This window comes from Lonchura striata, chromosome 18 (genome assembly GCF_046129695.1).
Source record: "Lonchura striata isolate bLonStr1 chromosome 18, bLonStr1.mat, whole genome shotgun sequence".
NCBI classification, from domain to species: domain Eukaryota; kingdom Metazoa; phylum Chordata; class Aves; order Passeriformes; family Estrildidae; genus Lonchura; species Lonchura striata.
Window position 1 is genome coordinate 3,840,037 of NC_134620.1, and position 17,867 is coordinate 3,857,903.

The 17,867-nt window shown below is 48.3% G+C and overlaps 1 protein-coding gene across 1 annotated transcript; it reads left to right on the forward strand.

Moving 5' to 3' along the window:
* The first annotated feature begins 373 nt into the window (after positions 1-373).
* Positions 374-16,916, forward strand: GGT5 (gamma-glutamyltransferase 5). The gene is made up of 12 exons (XM_021549883.3): positions 374-638; positions 6,690-6,820; positions 8,401-8,490; positions 9,500-9,689; positions 9,989-10,146; positions 10,571-10,720; positions 11,136-11,269; positions 11,655-11,857; positions 12,277-12,368; positions 13,152-13,261; positions 13,589-13,696; positions 13,899-16,916. The coding sequence occupies exons 1-12, from the start codon at positions 478-480 to the stop codon at positions 14,043-14,045; spliced, it is 1,674 nt and encodes a 557-aa protein (XP_021405558.3). The 5' UTR covers positions 374-477; the 3' UTR covers positions 14,046-16,916.
* The last annotated feature ends 951 nt before the right edge of the window (positions 16,917-17,867 follow it).

The window sequence follows — 17,867 nt, forward strand, 5'->3', positions numbered from 1 at the left end:
TTTTTTGAGTAGTTTTACAGGAACAAAACACCCCAAGTTTGCAGTGTAGGACTGAGGCAATTTTCCCCGCGATTCACAGAAGCCACCTTTGTTAGGTAACTTTGGTGTCAAGCACAGGAAGCCAGAGAGGCTGTGAGAAGCCGAGGAGCAGTGCGGAGATTTCTCTTTGAAGTGCTTCAGGAGTGAATGTGTTAAATGTTTTCATCAGAGACACACACAAAAAAGGGGTAGACTGTGGAGCTGCAAGAAAAGTTTATAAAGGAGAGTGAAAAGCCCCTCCCACCTAAGAGAGTAGGAAAGACAAAAGCACACGCATTTTAGCAGTTTTTAATGTTTGAATGTAATCGCTGGGGGCAGAACCCAGTGCAGTGGGACCTCCCTCGCAGCTCGGGATATATCCACTTCCCCTCGAGCGCGGCACGCGTCTCCTCGAAAGGACCGAGAGCCCTGCAGCAGCTGGGCGGCACGGGAATAGCCATGTCCACGGGCAAGATCTGCTGCCTGGTGCTGCTGACCCTGGCGGTGCTGGTAGCGGCGGTGACGCTTGTGGTCATCCTGAGCCAGCCCAGGTGCGCTCCCCAGCAGTACCTGCACGGGGCCGTGGCTGCCGACACCGAGAGCTGCTCGCTCATCGGCCGGTAGGTGCACGGAGCGCTCGGCTCACGGCGCTCCCCGGTGTCGTGATCGGGCTGGCCCCCGGGACAGGCACTGACCTCGGCCGGGAGCCGGGTCCTGCCCCGGCATCTCTCCGGGCTCCTGGCGCTCCCCGGTATCGTGATCGGGCTGGCCCCCGGGACAGGCACTGACCTCGGCCGGGAGCCGCCTCCTGCCCCGGCATCTCTCCGGGCTGCTCGGCCATGTATCCCCGGTATCGTGATCGAGCTGGCCCCCGGGACAGGCACTGACCTCGGCCGGGAGCCGGGTCCTGCCCCGGCCCCTCTCCGGGCTGTGCGAGGCTGCTCCCGGTCACTCCAGCCGGGAGAGCAGACGGAGCCTCTGCCTCCGTGCCTGATGCTTACTTGCATTGCAGCGTCCTAAAAATTTGCAACTGTGCAAACCCTCGGTCTTTTGGAAGGTATAAATATTTGTAGTATACAATGCTGGTTTTAAGTGGGGAGGGAAGAAGTTTACTTCTTATGGCGTGATAAGTCTGTCGGATAAGTGACTTAGAATAAATAAGATGCTGGAAGAGCTTGCAGAGAGCTGCAGTCAGGCTTCCACAGAGACAAGGAAGGGAAGGCAGGGAAAGGGGGACTGGAATCTCTGCCTTTTGGGGGTCTGTTCTTGGACTGAAGCCTGCAGCAAGTGTGTCTGCTATGAAGAAAAAAGCAGAGAGCAGATTTAATTGAAATTCAGTCAAGACAGTAGAAGTACAAAAGATATATTTGCACCACTTGGAAAGATGCTGGTTAAAAAAAGTTTCAAGATGCCCAGGCTGTACACCTTCAGTTTGTGTAAAACTTGTCTGTCAAACATTTTGACTCCCACGTTATTATTTTACTGTTCTTTCAATTATTAAATACTTGTATCCATGAAAGCAGAAGGACAGAAGTTTGCATGTGATGCTGGATGCTCCAGTGATGGATGCTGGAGCTGTGTGCTCTGCCTCATGGCTGGGGGAGTGAAGTGAGATGTGGTGCCATAATACCACATTTTTGCCATGTCTCACCTCTGATTCTGGCAATGACGTGCTAGCACAGCATTTGTGAGTAGCTGGAGAAAACATACTGTGGCTGCATATATGTCAAGCTGTGAGATGGGGTTTTTACGTGAAGCCACATGTTAGTTCTTCAGAAAGCAGAAGTATTTTAAAAATCACTATTAATGGAAAAAGAGGAAAATTCATAATTGGATTGCCCAAAGAATCTGCTGGGGAAAACCACTGCATTTGTTTTTGCAGCTATTGTAAACTTTAACTTGATGTTGTGTATAATCAGCTGGAAGATGTTGAAGTGAGAGCCACAGAAGTCTGTGGTCAGTGGACAACTGAGCAGCTTTGTCTAGTTGGCTACTGCTGCTGGGCTCTCACACGTTTCCTTCTCTCAGCAAGAAGCTCCACAGGCTTCCCCAGCCTCCACCACTGCTGCAGCTGCACCTCCAGCACACTTACTGACAGGTCTGTGCTGTCCCTCCAATCCGATGGACCAACTTAAATTTCCTACAAATAGTCTGCCAATGATCCCCACAAAATCCTGCTCTTGCTCCACCTTCCCATCTCATTTTTCCCCCTTTTGCCCATCCTGGGTCATCTGCACATCAGGTCTTGCTCTCTTCTTCAGCTCTGCCAAGCCTCTGGGACCTCTCCAGCCATGGTTATTCTCCTTTGCCTGGGGTCTACTGCTCACCCTCTGCCTTGTGGTCAGCTCTACTCCCCTGCTGCTGCATGATTGCTGCTGCTTCTTGGAAATCTTTGTGCTCATTTCACAGCGTCCTTAGACTGGGAACGAGACAAATTCCTGTGCTGTTCTCCCAGCTTCTACTGTGCATGTTCTTGTAAAAGATTATAACAAAAGTAAAATTGTTTATAAAAATGTTCCTCTGCAAGAGAGCTTGGGACCAGAGGCTTTGTATAATATTTGCCTTTTTCTTTGTTGTTGTATTTCTTTCTCTGTCCCACTGGCCCACAGTGGTGGCTTCATTTTTCTCTCTGGGAAGATTATTGCATGCTCTGTACTGCATGTGATCCTGTTAATTTTCTCACAGACATTTCTGTGCTGTATGTCACTTTTTAAGCTCTCAGCTCTTTGCACATGATGCTCTTTAGTGCTCTTAGCACTAAATTAGTTCTCAGAGCAAACTGCAAGGTGAGAAAATGACTTCTTTCACTGGTGAGGAAGTCTCACATTGCAGTGACACTGCAAGGATGCCACAGCACACAGCCTTTCAGAACCATCTGCTCTGCTCTGTGACCTTCCTGAGTGACTGCAGGGTGAGGGCTTCCTCAAGGCTGACTCAGGGTCCCTGATGGGAGCACGGTGAGATGATGAGCACCCAGCTGCTTCCTGCCTCATCTTTGCTGCATAAGACTTTAGCATCCATAGGAATTTTGTCACAGCAGTAGCAATAAAATCCGATTTCTGAAAACAGTCTTGTTCATTAGGTCCTGCTGTCCCTACCTATGAACTGGCAGTTCAGGTGACACTTCACTTCAGCAACAAGGTGAGAGCAGGGCAAAGCCAAGCAACCCTGGATGCCATTCCCTAGACACACTACAAGGCTGGTCTGTCCCTGCTCCTCCTCACTGACCTTGCAGAACCTCTCTCCTGCTGTGGCCCCAGGCTGTTCCCCACAGCCATCCCTTTCATCCTGCAAATCCCCCCCAGCTCACAGGAATCCATGTGGGGGATGCTCAGAGAACTGGTCTGGTGCCTAAAGCCTTGGAATCTAAAAGCAGCACCTAATCTCTGATTTACTTACAGATTTTACTCTTTAATTAAAAAATCTTGTTTATTTTAAAGATAAACTCAAAATATGCTCTGTGAGTTGTCAGGAATGAAATTACATGATATTCTGTTGGTTTAAGATTCTTCCATTTGGGAGTCTTTGTGTGTTCCTAATAGAATTGTCAGTTGAACTTACTGAGAATAACTGAACTAAACCTCTTGCTCGAGGAGGAATCTTGTATTTCAATGAATGAGATAGTGGGTTGGGGAAAATTCCTTGGGGCCCATGTGTTTCCCAGGCTCTGGAGATTGTGTTAATGTACTCTGGATTTCTGAAATCTTTATGCAACTCCTTGGGTCCCTGCAGAAAGTGCAAGAGCAATCTCCATGAGCTTCAGCCTGTCACATCCATGTTGGCAGGTCCTGAGCTAAACTTCCCCTTAGCCATCAGTGCCCAGCTCTCAGTGCTCAACAAGGTTGGGTGTATTGCTGTGTTTGTTCTGCTGGAAACTGGGGGCTGAAAGCAACCTTGTACAGCTGTCTGGTCCAGGCTAAGACCCTGCCCTGGGAGAAAACTTATCCCTGAAGGAAGTGAAACACTTTGATGAAGTGGGATGGGAGGCTAAAAGGAGAATCAGAGCAGTTTTTACCCAAGGATATGGATTTGGTACCACAGTCCACTTCATTAATTTCTCCTCATGTCAAGAGTGCTGAGGAGTCAGGAGATGATTGCCCTGTGACAATAAGAGGTAGTCAAACTTTACCTTCAACTCTGAACTTCTTGTTCCCTCCTGGAAGAGGCTTTTTTCATCAAGCATGCAAAAAAGTTCTATATTCCCTACAAGTGTGCTGTTTGAGCTCTGTCATCCACTGCTCTGCATTCCTTTGTTTCCCAAATGGCAGAAGCAAGAGCCAGCATAAGGTCAGGGACAGATTTAGGAAAAATGTTAATTTCCATGGTGGGATTCACTGTGGCAAGGTGAGCTGACCTGGCCTGGCCCAGCAGCCATCTCTGATCCCACTTCTCCAGTGTAGTTTATCATAAACCCTGGGAACAAGCCTTCTTTGAAATCAACACCCCCGGGGGGACAAGGTGGTGGGGAGGGTGGGAATGGTGAGACTTTAACAGCCAGAAAACGTCTGCAGCCCTGGGAAACTCAGTTCTAACCAGAGAATCTGATGCAAAAAATCCTTTTCAGTGATGGCCCAGCAGATTTCTGAAGTATGTTTACATCCCAGAGGATTTGGTTTCCCTTCTTGCACATTTTAAATTTGGTAACTGGCCCTTTTTCACAGAAGCAGTTGTTGCTTTTGCTATTCATAAATCCTAAGGAGGCAGCTGCTGTGTAATGGGTGGTCTCCCAGTCCCCAGCCTTCTTTAGCAGAAAATAAAAGTCAATAAAAATTCAATAAAAATATATGGTTTCAGTGTGTTTAAAGGGGCTTCAGGGCTCCCTCTAGCCAAGGGCAGAGCAGAGCTCTTGGTCTGCAGTCCAGCACAGCCCATCTTTGCTGTGAGCCAAGTGCCATCAATCACCCTTTCCAGGGAAGGTGAATCCCTGTTTGCTGCTGCTGGAATGGGACTTGGTTGCTAACACCCTTTTCTGCTCCTTATTATAAGGAAACTCCATTAATGACTAAACCCTAATGTTAAGTGGTAGGAAGGATATGGGACAAAACATTGTTATCAGATTTTGTCAGATGCAGCACTGGTATCTCTAGGGAGACCTGGTAAGGTGCCACAATTTGATTAAGGATTTTGCATTATAACTAAGTTTATTGCAACAGCGATCCACCTAAAGGAAGCCAAGTAATGGGACATAATGGCCCTAAATTCCCCAGGCATCACTTCCAGGGACGGGCAGGTCTGTGACTGGGAGTGAGCCACACACAGGGAGTCACATGTGACACGCCAAGAGCCAGCTCAGTGTATTTTCTGTTTAGTTTCAGTATCTGCAGAAGCTGGAGGGAATGTTGTCAAGGCTGGAGGCCAGTGTGAATGTGCTGTGAATTTGGGTGAGAATGGTGCTTTTCAGGCTTTGGGAAATGTACCTGATGTTCCATGTTAAGGTCTTAATGCATTGCATTGAAAAGTGCACTATACCATCTCCAAGCTTCTTTTCAAAACTGTATTTCACTGCCAAAACCTTGTGTCGTTTTTCACACCTGCCACCAGGCTTTGTACATGTGTTACCTCACAGCTCACACACAGTCCAGGGGCTCTGAGGAGCACTGTCCTGGGTTAGTGTAGCAGTCCTTCCCTCTTCTTCCAACTGTCCAACACACTGTCTGGGTCTTCTGCAGAGGTGACCCAGTTTTTTAGGAAGCCCTCGTGTCCTTTCTGTGGTCAGCAATTAACAGCTTCTGTTTCAGAAAAACACCTCCCAGGGACATTGGTGTGGTGAGTCCATCCCCTGCTGCAAGGGGCTGGATGGAGGAGCCTGAGCCTCGGTCTCCACGTTCAGAGCTACAGCCAGGGAGGCCAAAAGCCATGCAGATCCCAAACAGAAAGCCTGATGTTCCCTACTATAGCTTTTCTTCCCACTTGTCCACATGTCATTTCCTTACAGGCAGTGGTTCCGAGGCATTTGAGGAAACAAAGGAAAGCCACAATCAGCCTGCCTGCTGGCAGCATCCTGTTCCCAGACCCAGCAGGTCCCAGCCATGTCTGTGGATGGAAAATAAACACCAGTCTCTGCGTGCTCTGTGTTCCCATGCAAGCTCTGGGATCAGCTGCACTGCAATTAATGAACTACTCCAGTCTCCCCTCTGGCTTTGCCTTATCTGAGCAATAACCCAATAAAGCAGCTAGGAACCTTCCTAGCAAACACCAGTGCTGGCGACTGACAAGCTGTGCAGGAAATGCCATCCCATTACCACTGCAAGGAAATGACAGTTTTCAGATATTCTTGAGGGAAGCATTTGTTAAGACACGTTTCTCTAACAGAACCTCGTTTCTCTTACAGAACCTCGTTTCTGTCAGCAGCAAGAGGCTGCCTTAATGCTTTTGTGTTCTTTGTGTTGCTGTGCCTTGGTAGAAGTAGTTGAGGGTTAGCTTTCTGTTTGGTTTTTTGTTTCTTTGTTGGTTTTGTCTTTGGGAATACAGGGAGCAGGCTGGGGCATTTTTGTGTTAATAACCCAGGAAGTCACATTGTAGGAACAATGAAGCTAATTGACATGTGGACCCAGTGTTCCCAGCTGCTCTCTTCAAGTTGCAGGGGTCCCAAGGAGGCTTTTTCATGTGGTTCCTCCATTTTGACATCCCTGGATTTTAACAGTGTCTTTTTTCTTCCCTTCCCACCACAGGAACATCCTGAAAAGTGGAGGCACAGCTGTGGACGCTGCTATTGCTGGCTTGATCTGCACTTCAGTGATGAACCCTCAGAGTTCAGGCCTGGGTGGTGGGGTCATATTTACCATCTATAATGCCAGCACAGGTATGGGCCTGCCCTGGCCTTTCCATGGTGCCTTGTCCCTCTGCAGACACACAACTGCTGTGGAGAAATCAGAATCCTGCCTGTTCTCTCAGAACAATATTTTGAATATAAAAGCAACATCACAAAGCACACTTGTGCTCTTAATCCAAAGCATCCACCACAGGGAGCTGTGATTGTCATTTCACAGCAAGAACGTGTGTGTGGAGGAAAGAGCTTTGGTATAAAATGAGCTGAGTTTGCCTCTCCTTCCCTCTCCAAAGCAATCCCAAAGTACATTCCAAAGTCACACAGCTGACTGCAGCCAGGTGTGAGTGGCTGAGTGAAGCAGGAGCAGTGTGCTGGCAGTGTTGGGCTGTTGGTGCCTCAGCTGAGCTCTTGGGATGGCACTTCAGGGCTTGTGCTGCCCCAGAAGCTCTGGCAGTGCCTGCTGGCCCTGAGGTTTTCACTGCTGTCACCAGTGCTGTGTGACTCCCCAAAGCAGTGGTGACACTTCCTGTCCCAGGAGATGCATCTCCACTTCAGAAATCTAAACCTAGCAATGTTCAGTGTCTGCCAGGGAGCCTTTTTGTGTTTGGCTTTAACTCTGGTGTTGTTTTCTTGCTTTTATGTCTTTAACGTGGGAGTTTCTAAGTCTTGGCTTCCAAAAAACCCCAGGGCTTATATAGCTAATAGGAATATCAACAATGAACACTGTAACAATATAATAGTTTTAAAATCCATGCCAAGTAGTTTCACAGAGTCACAAATCTGGAACTGTTTGGGTGTATCTTATGCAAGAGCTTAATTTGGCAGAACACCTATATTTTTCCTCTTTTTTCCTTTTGGCAGACCCCCTATATTTTTCTTCTTTTTTCCTTTTGACAAAGCCATGGAACTTTGTTTCCTGACAACAATCCTCCTCTGCTACCTGAGTTATGCTGCTGCACAGATGTGCCTGTGGCTGTGCACAGCTCAGGTGCTTGGTACACCAGGGAGCACTGTGGGCTCCTGCAGCACAACTGGCTCTGTGGACTGGGACAGGGACAGATAAATACAAGGCAGAGAAGGAGTAAAGTGATAGGCTAGACCTGAAATGCAAGTGTATGCAAGTGGGGTTTGAGTTTTGGGCTTGTTTTTGTCCTTTCAAGCTCATAGAGGGCTACAAATATGATGGACTTGCCTCATCATCATTTGGTAAATGGCTCTCCCAGGAGCATGAGGCTCACATTTTGCTTCTGACATGTCCCATCTGTAGAAGAAGTGCTGGAACCTGCAGGTGTTGGCAGCATGTCCCAGTCCATGTCCCAGCCCATGAACCCTGGGGGGAACTTTTGCTGCTTGGAGAGCAGGAGTCCTGGCCTTCTCCCTGTACTTTCAGTACTTTTAGGTAGGCACTGCTTGGTTTGCTCTAAAAAAAAAGCACAGGAAGGACAAGTTGTGCTGACACCTGGCCCTGCAGGTGCACTTGGCACATCTGGCAAAAGGCTCCAGAGCAGCTCAGCTCTGGGCCAGCAGCACGTGCAGTTCTACAGCTGACTGAAGTGTGATGTTCACCTGCTTCAGGAAAACAACATTATGCATTTCCCTCTTCTTCTTTCTAGGAACAGTCGAGGTGATCAATGCCCGTGAGACAGTCCCACGAGTGTTTCCTCACAACTTATTGTCTGGCTGTGGTGCTGGTTTCCCCATTGGTAAGGACACAGCTGTGTGCCCTCCTGGTGTGCACAGAGCTCAGGTTGGGAACTGAGCACCTCACTGACTTGATCTGGAGTTATATTTAGTTAAACACCCTCTACCTGGATTGCCTTTTGCAAAAGTAACTAAAAATACTAGGTCCATAAAAATTCCTGTTTGGTAATAACACTGGCAGCCTGACCAGCAAGGCAATGGGGAGGCAGCATGAGGAGAAATCACAATGTCATAATATAACTTCTCTCCATAGGAAGTCTGCAGTTCAAGACTGATTTCCCAAAGCTCTCATTCCCCAGAAGTTCTTACAGAGAAAAATAAGATCAATAGATTTCAGGAAACAAAAGAAAACAATCTTGTGTGCTTACCCATGTCCATAGATTGGGGAAGCACGCTGGCACATTAGGCGTTGAGTTGCTGGGCTCAGGCACTCTTTGTTTTAGCAGCACATCTTGGATCTTTCCACATTTCTTGCTGTATTAATTGTCCTTCCCTATAATGTTATGTTTTGGGGTGTATTCTAGTTTCTGGAGATGTTCTTATCCTTGGAAGAGCCTGAAGAGAAATCAGGACCAACTCTTGTTGGAAGGGACAGCTGGAGTTCTGCTCAAAGCAGGGTGATGTCAGATGTTGCTGAGGCTGCCCAGAATATTGGCCTGTCACACTTTTTAATTTCTCCAGGGATAGAGAATTTCACTGCTTCCCTTGCTCTGGTGTTTGCCCAGGCCCCATGAGTGCCCTTTCTCCAGTGTCCAGCTGCCACCTCCCTTGCTGCAGCATGTGCCTGTTGCCTGTTACACTTTCAGCACACCTCAGGCCTGGCTCCAGTCTCTCTACACCCCTGCTGTTCAGTAACAGGGAAACACATGAACAGGAAAATAAACAAGCCAAGCCTGCTTTTAGAAGCCTTGGTTGCCTCTACCAACTCAGACTTCGATTGGAGAGCTTTCAGAGAGGTGGAACCCCCAATCCAGAGACATAGGGGGTGTGACACTGCTGTGTGCTCCTCAGGTCCCCGCTGGATTGGCGTGCCCGGAGAACTCCGTGGGTATGAGGAAGCCCATAAGCGACACGGCCGCTTACCATGGAAAGCCCTCTTTGAACCAACCATCAAGCTTCTTTCAGAGCCACTTGTTGTTTCTCCAGTTCTGGGGAAAATTCTCAATCACCCAGCCTTCTCTGAACCAGGGAAATACCTGTGGTAAGACCCATGAATGAAACTGCAGTGTGAGGGCCATTGTTCCCTCAGTTTCAGACCCTTTCTCTGACATGCTGACGTGGAGCACAGGCTGCTGCTGTGGTTTGTGCTCAGAGAATACTTGCTATGGAGTGGGAGAGAATCACAAAAGTGGGTTTTTAAAAGAGGCTGCAGTGTAGCACTGCAGTGGAAAGTACACAGCATATATAATCCAGACCAGATCCTGGTAGGAAAAAGAGATCATTGGCCCTGGGCAAGAACAAGCTCATGCTGTAAAACTGATGAATGTTCTTCTTTAACAGCCCACTGCTATGTGATGGGGAGAGATTTCTGAAGCCTGGCGACACTTTCCGGTGGCAAGCGCTGCAGCGAACGCTGCAAGCTGTGGCAGAACACGGAGCTGCAGCGTTTTATGAGGGAGAGATAGGAAGGGCCCTGGTGGAGGACGTCAGGAAGGCTGGTGAGTAGCAGCTACAGGTAGCCCTGATACATAGGCCTTTCTCCCAGCCATCAGCTCACAGTGAACCTGTACCAGGGGAAAGCCAACACATGCCATTTGCTTGTCACTTGGGGTGGTACCTGACATGGGAACAGACCACCTTTCCCCAGTTCCTACAACACAGACCCAGAAGCAGGGCTGAGACCACCCTCTGTTCTGGCCTTTGCCAACAGTGCTCATGCACTCACCCCTTTGACTCCTTTAGTCCTTGTGACATCCTGGGGCTTGGCAGCACACGAGGATGTGTGAGGGCAGTTCTGTGCTGGGTGGAAGGAATTTGGGCTGTATGGGACAGCTCTACACAAGCAGGCAGCTCTGATGCAGGCAGCCCCCAGCACCAGTACAAGTTGCTGTGCTAATGGCAGCTCCTGGGTCTCTGTTGAAGGGTCCAGTCTCTCTCTGGAGGACCTTCGGGCATACAAAGCAGAGGTGACCTCAGCTCTGAACATCACCCTGAACAACCACACCAAAGTATTTGCTCCAGGACCACCCATGGGAGGTGCAGTGCTCATGTTCATCCTCAAGGTATTGGAAGGTAAATTCCTAATGGAAAAGGGTCAGCAAGAGGTTTTCAGAAAGCGTTACTCCAGAATGATAAAATGCAGTGGGCAGAAATAGAGTTTTTGAGCCAGAACGGGGCCCAAAGCAGCAGTATGACCATGCTATGCAGTAGGAGGAAGAACTGGTTCACTTGTACAGTGGGTCAGCATCACGACAGCTGCTGCAAAGGCCAAAAGATGCATGGCTTTCCCAATGCTTCAAAAGAAATTGAAGTCACAGTGAAAATCAGTACTTGGTTGTTTCTGTATCCACATCCTCCTAAAACATAGGGGAAACCTGATAAGATCTGGGGTGGGAAGAGGAGGGTCCTTTCAACCTTTGCTTTCTTTTACACTTGAAAAAACATTGTATTGGGTCTATCAACAAAATTATTTCATCCTGCTCCACAGAGTATAAATTCCATAAAGCATCACTGTCAACACCTGAGGAGAAGGTAGAAACCTATCACTATATTGCAGAAGCCCTGAAGTTTGGCAACATGCTAAGACCCCACATGAGCGACCCAGCCTTCTCTGAAGCTCAGGTGAGCTCCATAGTGTGTTGGTACAGTGCTACAGCACTGAGCAATGCTCTGACATGCTCCTTCTTTGCAGCCTGGAAGGAAAGAAAATACTTAGAGCTGCTACTGAAGAGCAGTGCAGCTGAGTTGGCAAGGGCAGAGGCAGGATCAGGCTGTTTACTCTGCAGCTTCAGCTGCAGGCTGGCACTCATGTGCCTGACAAAGGGTGGGCACATGCTCCTGCCAATGATGAGGTGCTGAGCTTGGTCCATTTTCTGGGATGAGAGTGGCCTGGGGTTGAATGCTGCCACTCCAGTGCCCCAGACTCTGACTACTGGGGCTCAGTTCCTGAGCCCAAAGACGGGTTTGTGCTTTGGTGACCAGCTCAGTGTCCTTGCTGTGCTGGCAGGTACCTGTGGGGACCCTGTTGTCTGACCAGTTTGCTGAGTCTGTCAGGCAGAGGATAGATAAGCGTGGTGACCACCCACTGAGCCACTACAGCCTGCTGGAGTCCCTCTACAAGGACAAGCACAGGAGCATGGGCACGAGCCACATCTCTGTGCTCGCTGCAGACGGCAGCGCCGTGTCGGCCACCAGCACCATCAACTACCCGTGAGTAGCCCGGGGTTGGTAACAGAGTCACACAGGCCACGTGTCAGGTTCCCAGGGGAGCTGCAAGGGCTGGCTACCAGAAATGCAAAACCCCTGGGTTTCACTGGTTTAAGCAGCTTCTGAGCTGTTAGTGCCTTTTCCATGTGACGGCAAAGATCTGTGAGCATCAACTCCAAGGGCCGTCATAATTCAGGAGGATGCAAGGACTTGCTGAGGTTCTTGTTGAATTTCTGTGGCACCAGTAACAGGGAACTTGTCTCTGTCACTAGCAGCAGCACAAATTCCTTTTGGACACCCTCACTGCGACACTTGCAGGCTGGGAGGAGACAGAAGTTACTCACAGGGTGCTATGAGCAGTAAATGTCATCCATAACAGGAGAACCCTGAGCACTAAAAGGCTTCATCTTTCCTCCCTGCAGGTTTGGCTCCTTTGTGTATTCTAACCAAACTGGGATAATTTTAAATAATGAACTTGCTGACTTCTGCATAGCAAACAGAAGCATTAAACCAGGTGAGCATCCTCATCCTGAATAAAGCACAGGACCAGGGGATGAATACACAGGCTGTCCAAGTGGCCAGGGACAACCTGTAAACTTACAGGTGTTCTTTCCCTTCCCAGATCTGGGTGAGAGCAAGTTTATTCAGACTAAAGAGGGTAACGCCTTGTAGTGTGTCTGTGTCTACTCAGATATCTCCTTGTATGGGAATACAGGAGTTTTGATTTCTAACCAGAGAAATCAGAGATCAGAGATAAAAAAAAATGCTGAAGATGATCACTGGCTGATGGGAAGGGGAGGGAAGAAGTGGAGAAACTACTGCTAAGATAAGCCTGCTGATATTTTAGGCTCATCTGTGATTCTAAATATAGAGCTGCTACAGGCTTGCACCGAGCTCTGTGGCACAGCAGTGTTGGGGCAGACATGGCTCTGTGCCATAAGCTGTCCCTGCTGCATCCCCCTCAGCCTGCTGGGAGAGGACACTGGTGCTGCCGTGGCAGATTTCTGCTGAGGGTTCCTCATCTAGTTGGATGAGCTGCAGCAAGTCCTGAATACTTGTAGGATGCCCTGTCCTGCATCAAGAGAAGCTTGTTTAGCTTGTGCCAGAAAGGTCCCAGTTTTTTGGGAGGCAGGCTTTCAGTACAAGGAAAATTTTCTGGAAGTCTTGAGCATCTTGAGGAAGGAACAGCAGCTTGTTTTTCTGTGGGAGAGAAATAAAAGGCAAGGTAGATGAACCTGTGTCCCTCCTACCCTATTTAGAGCCACATGGAAAGAATAATATCTCTGCTTCTGCTTAGGAGAGAAGCCTCCCTCAGCAATGGTGCCTTCCATCCTCATCTCCAAGTCAGGAGACATGCTGGTGATTGGAGGAGCTGGGGGGGGCTGGATTATCAGTGCTACCACCATGGTAAGTGAAACCCACAGCAAGCTGCAAGTTTTTTCAGCCCTCCCAGATTTCTAGCCATGATCAGTCCCTACTCACCTCTCCTCAGATCTTGACTGTTTGGTGCTTTTGTTTATTTGCAATTTAGAAGTCACTAAAAGCTGAGACTGTGGGCCAGGGAAAGCATTCTGGGAAGTATTATGTGCTCATCCTATTCTTTTACTTGCCCCAGGCATCTAGTATTGGTCACCATGAAAGCAGGACACCAGGCTGGAAGGGCTCAGTGCAGCCTGGGTTGCACAGCCCAGGTTTTATGTCTGCTTGGGCAGTGTGGGATTTGTTTTATTGCAGGCGATTATAAACAAGCTGTGGTTTGGTTATGACTTGGAAGATGCCATTTCAGCTCCTGTCATGCACACCCAGGGTGACAGTGTCCTGTTTGAAGACTCTTTCAGCAAGGTGAGTGGCCCTGGTGGGGAGCAGCTTGCTCCTCTAACTCTCCTGGGTAACCTTTATTTCCTTTATTTTGCCTCTGGCTCAACTTAAACCTCAATTCCTCAACCAGGCTCCACACACACAATCCTACAGTTTCACACATGGCAATGTAATGATCTCAGGCCCCTGTCCCATTCACTCAATTTCTTCTTCTTTCTCACTACAGGATGTTAGGACCGGCCTGCTGGGAAGAGGACATAAAGAGAAGAAAGATAAATTTGCAATGAATGTAGTACAGGGAATTTCCAAGGAAGGAAAATGCATCTCTGCTTATTCTGATAAAAGGAAGCTGGGGAAGTCGGCTGGATACTAGTGTGAAATGCCATCACAATCCACAAAGCCACAGGAGATTCAGAACATGCTTTGCTTGGATATGCCCATAATTTCCTGTTCTATCAGGATGTCTCCTGGAGCATGGGCACAGCCTGTGATTACATCTAATTCCAGCAGACTGCAGGTCACCCTCAGGCAAAACAAGGAGAGGTCAGCCAACCTTGTTTAGAGCTGTACCTTTCATTACTTATGTGATACACAGAGAACATATTTCTTGAGCACATCCGTTACTCAGAGTGAGAGAATACAAGGTGTGAAAGGAAAATTGATCCAAACCCCACTGAGATCACTGTGAAATAGCTCAGCTGTATCTTCCATTCCTGATGGAATCTTAGTTTCTTTCAGGCTGCTCCACAATAAGCTTATTTCTGGGGCTCAGCAATGTGAAATACATAACTATTTTAGTCATGAAGAAGAAGAGTCTGTAAGATCAGGATTTTAAAATCTGAAGCATTCAGGCTTAGAGTATGGATTCGGAAAGGGAAGAGATCAAAATTCCACACTCTCCCTCTCTTTTCCCATCCAAAGAAGCCCAGCTTTTCCCCAAGGTGGCAGATGAAATCACACCATGGCACAAGTGCTGGCCTGCCTGCTGCTCTCTGCCTTGGGGGTGCAAAACTCACCCAACCACAAGCTCAGGTAACTGCACAACACTTCCTCCAGCCCTGCACACAGTGACTCTGAGAACAGCCTCCCATGGGGGTATGTGATTTCTCTGCTCCTGGGATCAACAGGCTTCAGCTGAGCTCCCTGGGGATGCCTCTCCCTGTGGTGAGATGGGTGCCAGTCTGTGCCAGTTCCTCAACACCGGTGCACCATTTAGGAAGGCAGTGGAAATGTTGCTTTTGGAAACTTTAGATCTTTCTTCAAATTGGAAAGTATACGTGACCAGGAGATGTCATTTGTAGCCTTGAGCTCAGCCTGCCCAGCATCCACCATGACTGCTGAGAAGTGATGCAGCATTATCAGAAATTTAGCAGAATTCTCCCATATCCTACATGCTCCAAAACCCTGTTTATCACAGCCTGTTGTCTCTAGTGTTCCTTTCAGACCACACAGCGGGCATTGTAGGACTCTAAGAACTATCACAGAAAGAGAAAACTTTCAGAGAAGAGACATGAATGCAAAAGGTCCTGGATTTTGCACCTGGATGCAAAAGGTCTTTTGCAGTTAATCCATAGCCTTGCCCTGCTCAAAATGGCCAAGAGAATCAAACATTTATGAAAATAAAACCTAAAACCCAGAAAACCCCCAAAGTTCTTCAAATATGCAGGGTCAAATTCCCAGAATCCTCCAAAATTCCATTTTCTGAGAGCATCTGAGCCTGACTGCCCTATGGACAAAATCTTGTGTGTGTGTCTGAAAGAAACCAGAGCCAGGCACTTGCAGAGCCCGCCCCCTCACACACAGAGCCCATGGGACTCCTAGTTCTCCAACAAAAAGAATTCCTGTGTAAACATAACAAGCACACACTATTAAAAAACACAAATTAAAACAAGGCCAGCTAGACTTTACGCCAATGTTTTTACCCACAAAGCCTGTCCAATAAAGCCATCCATTTACTGAAATGTCAGCCTTTACTTACATTTTAGTGATGGTCCAAGTGAAGCTGACCAGAGCCAGATGTGTTTTCCTTCAGAAGTTGTACCCCAAGGACTGCAGCACAGCCCTGGCTGTAGCAAAAGCACTCAATCACCCAGCTGGAAATCAAGTTATTCATGGATGGAGCCAGCTCCCACTGCCCTGCCCTCTCCTTGTCCAAGTGGAATTCATCTTAAATCCCCCAGTTCAGGAAGAACTGCTGGATTCTCCATCAGAGCTGCTCACTCACACTGTGGAAGTGGCCTGGCACCCTGTGAGGTAGCAGCACAGTGCTGGTGAATGGGAAAGGAAACAGCTCCACAAGCTCTTGAGGGGCACTTTTATGTTGACTTGGAAGGGGCTACATTGACTATGACCACCAAAGAAACCAAATCTGCCTAATTTGCTGAAGTCTTCTGCCTTGATTAACTCCCTTGCCCCAGCCAGCAGTTCCTGGGTGCATCAGTGGTGGGGTCAGGAGTAGCAGCTGACAGAGCTGTGCAGGGGAAGCACTGGCAGGCACCAGACACCATCTGCAGCTCCAGACACACAGCCCAGGCCGGATGCTGTCTCTGGCAAGATCCGGGGTTATTTCCAGCGAACCCCACTGAGCTGAAAATTTACAATCAGCAGCTGAGAGTGGCTCTGGCTGGAGACAGGGAGAGAACTCCCAGCTTTGCTATTAGGCTTCAGGGCCACCTTCAGCAGTTCTCTGGTCCCTCTCCATCATGACACCAAGTAACTAAGTCTTCCATTACCTTTGCTTCTGACACACCTTAGGGTGAAGCACCCTGCAGTACTCCAGTCTATCACCTTTCCAGTGCAGTAGTATCACAGCTACTTCCCACCACAAAAACATGGGAATACTATCTGTAGTCCAGTACTCACTGCAGTTTTACTGCTTTGCTATTTGCAAGTGAGCCAGTGAAGCAGTTAAAAAACCCATCACAGGTTTAATTTGCAAGACAGAAGGGAATGGGGGACTTCCAGTCCTGCAGTCCCTCCTAGCAGAATACCTGGTGAAGCTGAGATTGTACCTGCTTTGGCACCTCTGCACTTGCCCTGCCACCTCCTCCCTGCTGCTGAAATCTGTTTGGGTCAAGAGCTTCTTGGTTTGGTCTCTCCACATTCCTGTTCCTCCCAACAAGAGAGCATTATTTTTGTACTGAAATCAACTTTCATGGACTTCTAAAGCATAATCATACAGAGGCTGCTCTATTTTCTAATGAAGTATTTAAGTTATACTTTTAATAAAGCGTTTTTAAATCTGTCTGGGATTTTCTCCTCTACACCTGTTGCCTACTCCATCACACAAGCACAGAAGACTCCATGCAGGTGTTTCCAGCAGTGCCACTTGTTCATTCTGGAGCCTCATATGCTGCTAGAGAAGCTGAGGAACAGTGCAGCTTGTGCCACTTGTCTCTCACGGCTGAGTTTTGTTCCCTTGCAGAGGCTGGATAGTTGCCAAAAGAAATTTGTGCTAATGTCAGATTGAAGAATAGGGGCAAAAGGTGAACCTTCCAGCTCATCATCTGAATTGCCTTTTAATGGTACAGCTTCCTTTCACATCAGCTGGAATCAGTCATGGGATGTGTCCTGTTCTCTGTGCCCTGCACCGGGGCAGGCAGCCCACACCAACACACAGTGCACACCCAGGAGCAGGGCCAGGTGGTTGCATTCAAAAGGTGAGACCTCAGAGACCATCTTGTTCTGACCCTCCTCTCATGGGCAGGAATGTCACTCACTAAACCCAGTAACTCCAGGTGCCATCCAACCTGTCCTTGAACATTTCCAGGCATGGGACAGCCAGGGTTTCTCTGGGTAAACCTCTGCCAGGGCCTCGCTGTTGTCACAATCAGGAATATCATCTTAGTATGTAACCTAAATGTACCCTTTTTCAGTTCAAAGGCATTCCCTCTCATCCTATCCAGAGGATTTTCCCTGCAGCTGAAACATCCCATAAACTGAGCAGCCTGGGGTGTGCAGTTGGAGGTTTAACAGCAGGAACCACTGCCTGACATCTGGCTGTTGATACACAGACAGCCCCAGCACAGGGTGAGTGAGATGTGGTCCCCAAGCAGGTGGCAGAAGTGTCTGCTCTGTGTACATCTATGTCCAAATGAGATGCAGATAATTACAGCTTGCAGAAGTATCCACAGCTTTTTAAAAACATAGGGTATAAGTGCAAGCTGTAGCCCAGTTTAACAAATCCTCCTCTGCA

Excerpts from the sequence above, each read along its gene's own strand:
- GGT5 (XM_021549883.3), top strand. The coding sequence starts at position 478 with ATGTCCACGGGCAAGATCTGCTGCCTGGTGCTGCTGACCCTGGCGGTG. Across the intron at positions 639-6,689 it reads AGCTGCTCGCTCATCGGCCG|GAACATCCTGAAAAGTGGAG; the intron begins GTAGGTGCACGG and ends TTCCCACCACAG. Across the intron at positions 9,690-9,988 it reads GAACCAGGGAAATACCTGTG|CCCACTGCTATGTGATGGGG; the intron begins GTAAGACCCATG and ends CTTCTTTAACAG.